The sequence below is a fragment of the Stegastes partitus genome, unplaced genomic scaffold (genome assembly GCF_000690725.1).
Source record: "Stegastes partitus isolate 25-593 unplaced genomic scaffold, Stegastes_partitus-1.0.2 Scaffold1339, whole genome shotgun sequence".
Taxonomy (NCBI): domain Eukaryota; kingdom Metazoa; phylum Chordata; class Actinopteri; family Pomacentridae; genus Stegastes; species Stegastes partitus.
In genome coordinates, this window is record NW_007579070.1 from 222,299 (window position 1) to 234,646 (window position 12,348).

Consider the following 12,348-nt stretch of genomic DNA (forward strand, 5'->3'; position numbering starts at 1 on the left):
TGTCAGGAAGGCTGGAGACCTAAATGGTGTTTTTCCTCCTCCACTCGCTCAGGTGCGGATTTGTTCTCCAACTGCACGGAGGAGTGTAAGGCCCTGGGCCACTCCGACCGCTGCTGGATGCCGAGCTTCATGCCCTCCGACGGGCGCCAGGGCCCAGACTACCGCAGCAACCTCCACGTGCCCGGCATGGACTCAGTCCCAGACACAGAGGTATTTGAAAACCCCGAGCAAACGGCCGATAGGTCATTCTCCACCTTTGGCAAAGAGACGCTTCTCAGTCACCAACACCTCCACCTCCACCACAACCACCATCACCTCTACCACCACCACCACCACCTCCACCACGGCTCCCTAGAGAGGAAAGAGTTGGAAGCATTTCTGCCGAGCTCCAGAGCTCCTTATAAGCCAGCTTACTTAAGTGAGTATTCTGCTCTGGCCTGAGTGGCCTCACTGCTCTCTGATCTGCTGATCAAATTAGGAGAGAAAAAAAGAAAAGAAAAGATTCCAAATTCAATTTTCTCCTCGGATTGGCTGGTGAAAGGAAGTGTGAAATTCATTTCAGGTCTGACCCCTGTTCCCTCAGCCCTCTTGTCAGAGTGTTTAACTAACTCTTCCCTCTTTCCAAAGCATCTCCATTATCTCCCCACTGCCATGATCTTATCCCTCCTCATTTCCACACAAACACAGACCTGCAGCTCTCTGGCCGGTGGGCTTCTCAGGTTGAACATGCCAAGAGCAGGTATGGCCTGAAGGCTGGCTTTGATGTGGGCGGAGATATGAGCGTTAGGAAGCCTCTGTTTCTTCTTCTTCTCCAATAGGAGGAGCACTGGCAGGGAAAGACGAGTGTTTGTAATGAAGGAAAACGTATTCAGCGAGCGTTCTCCTTCTCCGGACGTCACGCCGTTGGTTCAGGAGAAAAAGAAAGGAAAAGGCTTCCTCATGAATTATTGTTTCTAGACTCTCATTCAAAGGCCACAAAGAGACATATCCTCAATCACTGCAATTTGGCGATAATGCTTAATTATAATTTTGTCAAGCAGCGCCTGAAGAGGCCCCTCTCTCATCATCCAGCTCAGCTCGCTGCAATGATCAGACCGTCATTTAAAACCACAGCATGCTGCTGGGAGCAGCAGGAAGGATGCTCCCCATCCCCCTCTTTAAAAAACAGATTCCACATCACAAAGTTTGAGGATGTGAAGCGAGCAGCCACATGAAACATCACCGAGTGTGTGAAAGGCTGCGTGGAGGCAGGAGGAGGAGCAGGTACAGGACTCATGAATCCAGGCAGCAGAAGATGAGATAAAAAACAGAAAATAAATAAATTAGAATGTACATTTATGGAGATTTGAGGCGACGCTTGTCAACACACACACATCAGAGTTCACGTGTTAAATCCAATTTTATTTAGATTATCATAAAATCACAGCCTAATAAAATGAAGTCTTTGTTGTTTAGTGGCAAGAACACAGAATTTAATTCAACATAAAATATAAAAATGATAATAAAAATAATGACATAAAAATGATGATAAAATAATTCATGAACATGTTTTTTTTCTCTTTCATCCGACCTGTGGCTTAAACCAGATTAGTTTTTAGCTTCAGCTCGCTGTCTGTGCAATTAATCATTTTCTCTTTTGGCCGTATAAAAAATAAATAAAAATACATCGCAGAATATAAAAACAAGCGCTGTCGATGTGATAAGCAAAAGGAACGAGACGTGAAATGTGCTGATGACATCATAAAACTGAATCAACGGCATGTTTCACGATTAAAGTGGAGATTTATAAAAATAAAAGAAGAGCAAAGCGGCGAGCTGGAGGTTAAACCTCCGCCGTGGTTCTGACAGATCGTCCGGTGGTGAAAAGCTCCCGACGTCGGAGCGTTTCCCACAAACGCCGACACTCTGCACTGGCCTTTCAGAGCGCCTCGCCGGGGCTCGTATGCTAATGGCTGAGGGGGTGGGATGGATGATGGCGGAGGAGGGGAGGGATGGAAGGATGATACCGAGGCTGGAGCTCTAATCTGATGAGTGATACACAGAGGCTCTTTGTCCTGGGAGCTGGGCTGGGTGGATGGGAGGTCGGGCTCCGGCCGCCTCCTGCTTTTGCTCCGTCCTGAATAAATCGCTAATATTCCCCAGTTCACACCACCGCCCCCCACCGCCCCCTACTGGCCCCCTACCGCCCCCCACCGCCCCCAAATTATCCATGAGCCATTTCACAGGAGTGAATCCAAGCAGGGATGTCAGACTTCCTCCCCCCATGTGTGAATCCCCTAATTCTGTGTGAATGAGGCCATTTTAATGCTGCTTTCTTTTTTGTCTTCTGCCATAACTTCCCAGACACACACACACACACACACACACACACACACACACACACACACACACACACACAGCTAACCAGGCTTTGTGTTTTCTGTGCTTGCAGCGAGGAAAAGGGTTTGCTAGCTCCTTTCGCATGGACATACCGGAGACTGCGTGACTTTGCACAATCACTCCCTGAACAACCCGAGGCTGTAAAAAAATAGGAAAAAAAAGAAAAAGAAGAAGAAGAAAAAAGAAAAGCATCAAGTTTTCCACCCATGGTGTCCTCCCCTGCCCTCATCCCTCCTCACCCAACGAAAATGAAAAACACAAAAAACAAAAAAACAGAATTACACTTAAATACACACAAGATGAGGAAGTCAACATTCGCTCTTCCTGGAGCTACTCGGAGCACTGCCAGGTCCTCGGAGGCGTCCCGCCCTCGGGCTGAGGAGACGGTCGGAGGGGTGAGGCGGGGCGGGATGGATGCAGGCTGGCAGGTCAATGGCCTTACAGGGAGAACCCGTTGTCTCAGCAGGACTGAGAAGCTAACAGAGGAGGAAGCACGGCGACGGCGGAGAGGTGGAACTGGACTCTCTCTGCTTTTCCAATCTGTGTGTGCCTGTTTACAGCACTGATGTGTGACGTCTTTGAGGAGAATCAAACCGGACGAGGACGACACGGCACCGCCCAGAGGAACCGCCACTGAGCCCTTTAGGCGTTTGTACTCGCAGAGGTAGACGCCAAACTGTACAGGAGAATCTTTGTGCATTTGAAAATGCAATACCACTGTTTTAGATTTTTCTATTCTGTTCGTGTGGTCAGGTGTCTCTATTCCAATCTACTTCAATCTTTGTAAGAAAATATTGTGGGCAGGATTTATTTTTTATTTTGATTTTTTATTTTTAATTCTAAGTTGTTGGTTTTTTATTCTTTAGCTTTGGGTCGGTTCACCACATCGTGGGCTTGGACACTGTTGGGCCTGCAGCTTTCTGAATCTGAGGCATCAAGTAGTTTCTATCATGTGTGAGAAGTGTTTACTGTACTCTTTTAAAAAGTTTCAAGCTGAATATAAGACTCTCTATATAAATCTATCTATATCTACTCGTTCTGAAGGCGTGCTGTGTGTTTGCTGGGCTCCACATCCTGATGCTGACTGTTGTTTTTCCCAGTGGGAGACGTGAAGAGAGACAGAACAGCCTTAGCAGATGTAAAACTCAAGTTCTCATTGTTTGACATTATTTCATCTGATTTTGCTTTTACATTTGATTTTTTTTCCACTTTTGGATATCGATAAAGATCATGTCTATAAATAAAAAGGAGGTGATAATTTAGATTGAAGTCCATGCTAATTCTGTGTTATTGTAACCAAAACCTTTAAGGGGACATTCATGAAGAACACGTGACCGGATGCACTCAGTGGCGTCGGGATCCAGTATAAACACATTTCTTTCTCACACATTTACAAACACACCAGTAAGCCAACAATAAAAGGAAAAATGGTGAAAAGGACGGTCTGGCCTGCTTTTGTGTGGATGCATTTCTAGGCTGTGCAAACAAAAATAAAGTCCTGCTGGTCTGGTTACGGCACCAAGGTCGTTTTATTCTTGCCAAACGTGTCGTAGAGGAAGAACAGAGCGATTGTCCAACGCTGGCCCCGTTCAAAATGCACGAGAGCGCTTTGTTTAAATTACTACAGATTCATTAAAACCCAGGATGTGTGTGTTTCTACTCTCGGAGTCGCGGTGAGTCTCCTGGAAACATGACGACACAAAGCAACGTAAACATGTGAGGCAGCGGGAGGTGAGTGCATGTAGCGGTACTGTCCAGTCAGGAGGTTCTTCATGTGTGTGTTTTATGCTGGTTTGGATCCATCAGCCAGCTGGAACCAGTTCATATTTATATGTGGAGGAGAGTGAGCAGCACCAGAAACATGTCAACGTGTGATGAACGTCAGCAGCGTTCAGAGCGAGCAAAGAATCACATCCTTCCAGCTCTTTACACACATTTGGACTTCATGAGATGGAAACGAGACGCCACTTTTCTCGTTTTCCCAACAGATAAACTGTACATGAGGTCAGGTTGTTGTTGTTGTTGTTGTTGTTGTTGTTGTTGTCGTCGCGGTATCCGCAGCAGCGCAGCGTTTACCCTCATCGATGACGTGAATCAGTGCAGACTCGTGAACAGTTTGGTTGCTCAGAGGAAGATGATGACAATCAGGTTCTGGTGCATCCTGAAGCAGACGATGGCCTGCAGCCTCCAGCAGACGCCACGTCGTCATAGTTACAGGCTGATACTTCATACGACGCCTCCTCGTCAAGCTACTGACTGAACGTGTGATTAAAGCGCTCCAATCCCTACACTTGTGGCTACTTCCCCAGAACGTGTGGAAACAGGAAACGTGACCTCAATGCGTTGACTTAAAAATGATTTAAAAAACCCAAAACAAATGCTTTATCCTCCATCATGCTGACAGATTTACTTTAATCCACTCGTTCCATTTTACAACAGCGACGCAGATTTAGAGATCTTGTGTCTTTTTATCTTTCTGAAGTAGACGTCGCCGCTGTAATCCTGCGTAGATTATGGTATTTACAGACGGTGATGAAGCAGTAATGAGGTAGAGTTCAGACACACACTAAGTCATCTGTAGGCCGCTTAATCTCCTGCTACACGCTGAATATTCATCGATTTGCTCATCCAGCGCAGACAAAAGCCTCCAGTCTTTGTTGGCCCAAACTATAAATATTACAAGCAGCCCACAAATGAAATTTGTCAGTTTTCTTTGTTTTTTTTCCTTTTTCCTTTTTAACTTCGACTCGTATTCTGAAGTTAAATATAGGACGTCAAACAGCGAGCAGCGGCAGCGTGAAGAGTCGACCCCGGCCCTTTTGTTGGAGCGTAATGAGGGCAGAGCTATCGGAGCAGCGCCGTTTAGATTGAGGACAAAAGTTGAACAGAGAGCAACCGCGGTATAATCATATCTATTTTCTTGTTAAATGGAAGCTATTATGTTTGACCTCCACTTGACGCTAATCTCTGTCACAAACCGAAAAGTTTTAATTTTCATGTGCATTTGTGCACGCCAGACTCCAAATGAGAAAAACCATTAGAGTATAATGAAAGATAAATTAAGAACAAAAAAAGAGACTTACAATTCCCCAAACAAATGGGAGGACTGGCAGAGAGGCAGGCGGTGGAGGAACGTGTCCTCTCTTTCTATTTCCGGTGAGTCGGTGGTGGTGGTGGTGGTGGTGGTGGTGGTGGGGGGGGATGAGGGTAATTGCAATAGCGGGTTTCAAAGTCACTTCACAAAGGCAAAGCAGATTATAAGCAGGGCCTGAACTTTTTCCTGTCTCCTCTTTTGCAGATGCCAGCGGACAAAAAAATAGAAAAGAATCATCAATGGTTGAATTCCCGGTGGTGAGCGGTGGACGTGGAGGACAGCCCCCCCTAAACGCCTGATTATGGGCCTCATGTAGGTGGATGAGTGACGAGTCGGGTCAGGGAGGACAGAGAGACAGTCGTGTTCTGTTCTCTGGTTCTGTCCTCTGCCGGGCTCTGCTGCTGGTTAGGCTGCTGGAGGTCTTCGCTCTCACCAGTCCAACTTAGTTTGATGAACTCACTGGTTTGGTTCCAGTCTGTCGGTTCAATGATCTGATTTTATTTTCAGCTGGAACAAGAAGCCAGACCTTTCCCGACCCGCTGACCTCTCTCCAGCGCACCTCCGCCTCCTCTGAGGTGGAGCGGGGCTGATGGGAGGAGGAACAGGAGAGAGAATCCACAAACACATCAGCGGGTGGAGGGACCGTTCTTATCTCCTGTGTTTTTTATTGACGGTTTGCAGGTTGTGAATGCGTTCCAGTGAGAACACGTGTGAGGTTCTGACAGTCACGTCTTTGTGTTGTCCTGCAGACAGAACCTCTAACGATGACACGCTGTCAACATCCATTTTCACGTCGTTGTTTAACAGCATCACGCGGTGCCGTCTGCCTGATCACACCGGACCGTGTGCAGAGCTGACACGCAGGGTTTCAGAACTTCAGCTGGACACTGATTCTAATAAAAAGTAGAAATACAGGTGAGTTGCTCTCATGTCTGGAAACCCACTCTGGTGCCATGACACCCACATGAAGGGGCCCAACAGGGACCTGGAGCTGGAGCTGAAGATGAATCCGTGTTGAAGGAGACCCGTGTGGCCGTGAACAAGACGTTAGCCTCAGGAGAGCGACGTAGCTCCGTTTGACTCTAAAACTCTGGTTTTATTTTTGCAGACCTTTATTTAAATCTGGAGGAATCGTTCAGAATGACGTGTGCAGTCTCCAGAACCAGAACACTTTGAACCTGAAGTCAACGAAGCTTTGATGTTTGCTGCAGCACGTTGTGAGCGTGTGCAGTGCCCATGGCAACCAAGCAAAATCAAACACACGCAGAAAGTAGCTGCTTAAGTCTAATGAACTTTAATCACAACTAAACTGTTCAGAACTTAGAACCTAATCTGCTCTGCATCCCCCCGCCTCCTTGGAACATGACGTTTGTCACTCGTGACAGGATGTGATGCGTCTCTTCTGTCGCGCTGCCGTTACCGGTTTAAAAACTAAGCAAGAAGCTTGGTGTCGGCATTGTGTGATGGCTGATCACACCTCCAAGAAAAAAAGCCAAAGCATCCTCATAATGAGTCCCGATGAAGCCGCTTTCCACACGTATGGGATTAGCGTTCATTAGCTGAACCGCTAACCGTAGCTCTTCAATCGACCAGGAAACTTAAAAACGTCTGCGTCTGCGTCGTGGCCATCTTGTGTAGAGCTCGTATTTTTCCACAAGAAAAATAAATTGTTGATCAGTGAAACGGATCTGATTCTTAATTATCTTTTGCACGGAGGTTGTTTTTGTCCTGGCGGTGATTTATTGGGTAAAAACCGACTGAACGATGTAAAAATAACTGCCAGGAACAATTTAGAAAGTCAATCCATGATAAAAACACTCTTTGGAGAGCAGATTTTCAAACATGCTCCAACCGACAGTCAATGTTTAGACATGTTCACTTTTACAACCTGGTTTTCATCGACACCTTTTCCTCAAATATAACAAAGAACAAGTAAATGTTGTTTAAAGATGAATGAACAAAATGATGGAGTTGACTGTGGGTTACTGTGGGTTAGGGTTTACTAGGTCTAGTTTAAAGGGTTTTATTTTAATTCAGATGTCCTGGAATTAAAATTTTAAAGTTTGAAAAAAATCAGCATTTACACTATTATACATGTTACATAATATATGTTATAGTGTGTGTGTGTGTGTGTGTGTGTGTGTGTGTGTGTGTGTGTGTGCAGAACCGTCACTTTGAGAGAACAATAACTGCATTTATGATGTGAGAGCGTCTTCAGTATTTCCACTGACCTATTTAGTCGTCCTGCTGCAGCCACTGTGTTGTTGTGCTCGTGTTTGTGCATCAGTGTGCAAAGTAAAGTTTCATCTTCCTCTGCTGACAAACTTTAATTAAGTGCAGCATTTCTCAGAAAACCACTTTTGAGGCGGTTACAGAGGACGGGCTGTGAACGCCACAGCGATGGCTGAGCGATGACCAGAGCCTCCAGCGCTGATTCTATCAGCCGATCATTCCCTCCCCTCCCTGGAACTTCAAAGAAAACACACTCTCTCTATCTGGGCTGACACTGTGTGGTTCTTGCTGCCCCGACTCGCCCCGGCCTGGACTGGCTCCGGCTGTTATGCCCCCAGGGGGGAGAGGGGGAGTTTAGGGGGTGGCGGGGGGCAGATCCACCCAGGACGGCGGCTGCTTAGTGTCACACCTTCACAAACATTCAGGCAGAGATAAGGCTGCCTGGTGGACGTGGTGTGGTCCAGCTGGGACATGCTGTGGACCGTCTGGTTGGAGGCGAGCTGATCGTGATCACTTCGCCTTGATTTGATCACGTCGTTAACTTCAGCTGAGTCTGCCTCCTCCGACCAGCCGTCTCTGCTCTGTCCACTGAAACGGGCTGACCCTCCGGACTCACTGGACCTGGTTCTTCTTTTTTTGATCCGTTTGTATCATTGTGCACAGTGTTTGAGAGCTGAACAGCATTACATTCACCTGAATGTGATCCTCACCTTCTCATCTGTCTGATTTCACATCTGATTCTGGGATAAGTGCGATTAAAATGTTTCAGCCTCTGTCTAGATCTCAAGCTTGTTCTCTCCTCTCTCTCTCTTTCTCTTCTTTCTTTCTCCATCTGGTTGTGGCTGGATGAGTGAGAGCTGACTGCAGGAGGAGAGAAGGCTTTGTGAAGGCTGGACCACCTGATCTCAGTGATCTTCTTCCATGAAAGCCCAGTTCACACTATAAATACATGGAAAAAATGATCAGACCACCTTGTTTTCTTCAGTGTCTTGTTCATGTTAATACCTGGTTCCACCAAAGGTCCATTACCTGAAGGATACAATGAACATAAATGCAGCTGATCCTTCATCCTTTCTGTCCTGTGTGACCTGCTTCAGCTTCATGTGTTCCCTGTAGGGTCCAGAAGAGGCCGTTTCATGTCAGCAGCAGCACATGCAAAGACCTGGACTGGTTTCCTGCTGACATTCAGCACAGCTCAGAAGCTGTCAGCTCTCACAGCTCTCTCCGAGCCTGTCCTGGTCCTCCTGAGCTGCATCAGGCCGTGGTCAGTGGCCAACATGGACAAATGCTGAAAAGTCTTACTGATTCTAATCAGACTCACTCTGGTGACTGCGCTGTCTGCACGTCACACAGCAACACAGCCTAGATCCGTTTCTGGTTCTGTAGGGACAAGCCAAGGTCCCCAGTAATGCACAAGCCTTTTGTGCCCACACCTGAACGCTATGCAGGGGATCTGGAGACCTGCCAGGCGTTCCTCATGCAGACCTTGTTAGTTTTCAAGCTGCAGCCGCTCACCTCCAACTCTGACTGGTCCCTCATAGTGCTCATCCTGACTCTCCCCACCACTGGGGGGCGGCGGTCTGGGCGGCTCAGTCCCCCGTCAGCCAGTCATACGCCGCCTTCGTTCAGGAGATGAAGAAGGTGTTCGACCACCCTGTCCGAGACAAGAACACAGGTTGGTGCTTCGTTCCTGGGCGGGTCAACGCGGCCTCTGTTCCTGTTTCCAAGGGGACTGACACCGCCTCTGGTCCTGGTCCTGGTGGAGGATGTGTCCTCCTGTAGAATAATCCAGTGAGTGCCCAAACATATTTCTGCAGATGAAGTCCCACCTTTTAGACGGTATGCTCAGCTTTTTGAACAATGCTCGGGCATTGAAGATATTCTGGCCTAAACTTTGGGTATTTTAACAGTTTCCACTGTTGGGTGAGAGGCGGTCTGGGCTGACATGACTTGTGTGATGGAACTGGTCGTAGGAGAACCAAACGCTGACAATAGATTGTCTTTGGGTCGGACAACATTCACAGGAAATAAGAAAGGATTTGGCTGAATTCTTCCAGCAGTAGAGCTTTATACTTCTGACCAAAAACAAGGGGCTGACCAACTTCCCCGGTTTGGACCAAATTTCCTTAAACTTAGGCTGAAGTAGTTTTGGGTGGAACCCTTCAAACTGGCCAAGTTTCATGGAAATCGATGAGATGGCTTGTGCCACGTGTGCCACGTACCGTGAATAACACTGATCCTCTCGTTACGATGCTGTACTCTGCCTGCCTTGGGTCTTGGCATACACGTGGATGTTACTTTACCACCCACTCAGTGGTCATTATGAACCAAGCACACTGGCCCTCATGTCTAAAGCTAACGGCTAACTGGCCTCCCCAGCAGGACCATGTACCTGCAAACACAGGAATGGCTCAAGGAACACAATGAAAAGGTGTCAACCAGCCTCCAGAGTCAAAGATCTCAGTCTAATGAAGCGTTAATGGGATGCACTGGAGCCAGCCTGATCTATAGGGGGCGCTCCCAGCAACCTCCAGCACCAGAGGATTTCCTCCCAGCTCCCCAGAATCAGACAGGGGAGCTGATCAGAGCTGTTTGGCCAGAACAAATACACAGTATTAGTGTTTTGATGTGTCTGATCGGCACACATGACCTGTTCACCCCGTTCATACAAGGCCGCAGTCACAGGTTAAGACCTGCTGGACGCTGTTCACACGCCTCACAACGGGACTTTCACACCTCCGCTGCCAAAACCACGAAGCCAGTCACAGGCCGGCTTTAAAAGTTTGATCATTAAAAATGTCCATTGCAGTGTTTCCACTGGAGATTCAACACAGCAGATGGTGTTGATGAAGCGCTGTGACTTTATAGCAGTTCTTTATTTGGTCTCCTTATGAAAAGTTAATGCAGCAGCCTACATTCTACAGTCACGTTCGATACAGCACCTCTGAAGAGGCACAACGGGCTTCAGTCGTTGGCTCGATCTACAGTGCAGTTATTATTTTAATTAAACAGAATTAAAAATGAGCGATAGTTAAAGTCAGTAAAATAAATGAGCAATAATGAGACAGACACAAACTATCTGTGTCAGAGGCCCTAACATGACTGGGCCTGCTCGTCCCAACGTATTTAGGAACATAAATGTGAGTTCAGATCCATCAGAAGACAATGAGGCCTCCTAGATCCACAAAGAACTGTGGCAAGAAAGGCCGACCTGCCAAGACTGTGTGCAGGAAGCCTGAGAACAACTGGAGCTACTTTTTATGTTTAAAGACAAAAGGTGCTAACAGCAGATATTGATTCATGTTTTGTGTCTGTACGGCATCTTCACAGGAGGCAACTGATCAATAAAAATAATTCATGTCATTGTTTTTTTGTTAAAGAACCTTCCCTTTGTTTTGGTATCTGAAACCTTTTTTTTCTTTCATGCTGTTAAAAACTATTCTGTAAAGTGACCAGTGAAGGCGTTAAAGGGAGGGTGACTGAAAACATTAAATGTATTGTATATGTGTATGTGCACTAAGATTGATGCAGACATCCTGACTACATGTTCACTGTCTGGTAATCTTATACAAGAAGGTTTTCAGCAGGGTTTCCGTTCCTCTTGCTCCCCATGTGATTGTAGAACACATCCTCACAGATGAGAAGGTCTACCTCCACCCCTTCAGACTGGCTCATCATCTGCGTTTCATGATTGATTAAACTCATTAACGTTGAGGAGCCTGACAAACCATCTTAACTCGACTGGCTGCTGTTTTACTGAAGCTCTTCAGCAGATTTTTACATTTTGATGGGAACATGGTTAAAAGCTTTAACGAAAGACTACAGAAATGCTGCAGCTCCAACCATTTCACCAAAACTGAAACCAGAATTGGGTTTTTGTTCAAATATACGATCACCGTGTAAATGTGCCTTCACAGAAACTATTTGCCAACAGCAGACGGCTTCTCAAAGCATCTCGTGGTGTTAAATGTCACTGGAAGCTCACTGTAAACACTCTGAGCAGCCTATACCTCCATCTTTTCCATCCCTGTTCTTCTCGTGGTCCACCGCATGGCTTTCGTCAGCTGCTCGGCCTGCTCTCTGTTCTTTCTCTGATAACAGAGGATCTTATCAGGGTCATTAGTCACAGCATGCTTTCCTTCTAAGCTCAATGTAAACCCTCGAATGTATACACACATGCTAGCGTGCATGCAGGACCAAACACAGCTAATTGCTAACAAGTGTACATTGCTGAGCCTTTGCAAACACACAGTTCCCACTGGCACACACACACACACACACACACACACACACACACACATATTCATAGACATTCCTCAGGACTGACCACCATATGTTTCAACAGTTGGGGAGGCATTTGGCCAGAGTTGAAGGCAGTGTGGGGGGAGCAGCAGGGTGGAGGGCTGAGGTGGTGGGAAATGAAATGAAACTGCTCGACCAAGGCCAGCTTTTATGGCACCTGGATCTGAACACGACCGAGCTACTGATGCTGCAGATTGGTGTTGTTGCAGCACTCTCTCTTGTTCAGTTCAAAGGAAAGTCCACAGAATAAATAGATAAATAAAATGAAACTCCTCACTGACTTCCACTAAACGCTGAATGTGGCCAACAAATGGGTTGTGACGTACAGAGAGTCATTTAAA

The 12,348-nt window shown here is 46.7% G+C and overlaps 1 protein-coding gene across 3 annotated transcripts in view; it reads left to right on the forward strand.

The window, feature by feature from the left end:
* pcdh10b (protocadherin 10b) overlaps positions 1 to 2,666 on the forward strand; it is a 13,796-nt gene extending 11,130 nt beyond the window's left edge. For 2 of the 3 annotated variants that reach the window (XM_008298694.1, XM_008298695.1), the window contains exons 4-5: positions 53 to 418; positions 2,432 to 2,666. In XM_008298694.1, coding sequence (XP_008296916.1) covers positions 53 to 418; positions 2,432 to 2,451 — 386 coding nt within the window. In that variant the 3' untranslated portion in view covers positions 2,452 to 2,666. The remainder of the gene's footprint in view (positions 1 to 52; positions 419 to 2,431) is intronic. The other variant, XM_008298696.1, reaches the window with a different exon arrangement.
* Positions 2,667 to 12,348: the final 9,682 nt, after the last annotated feature.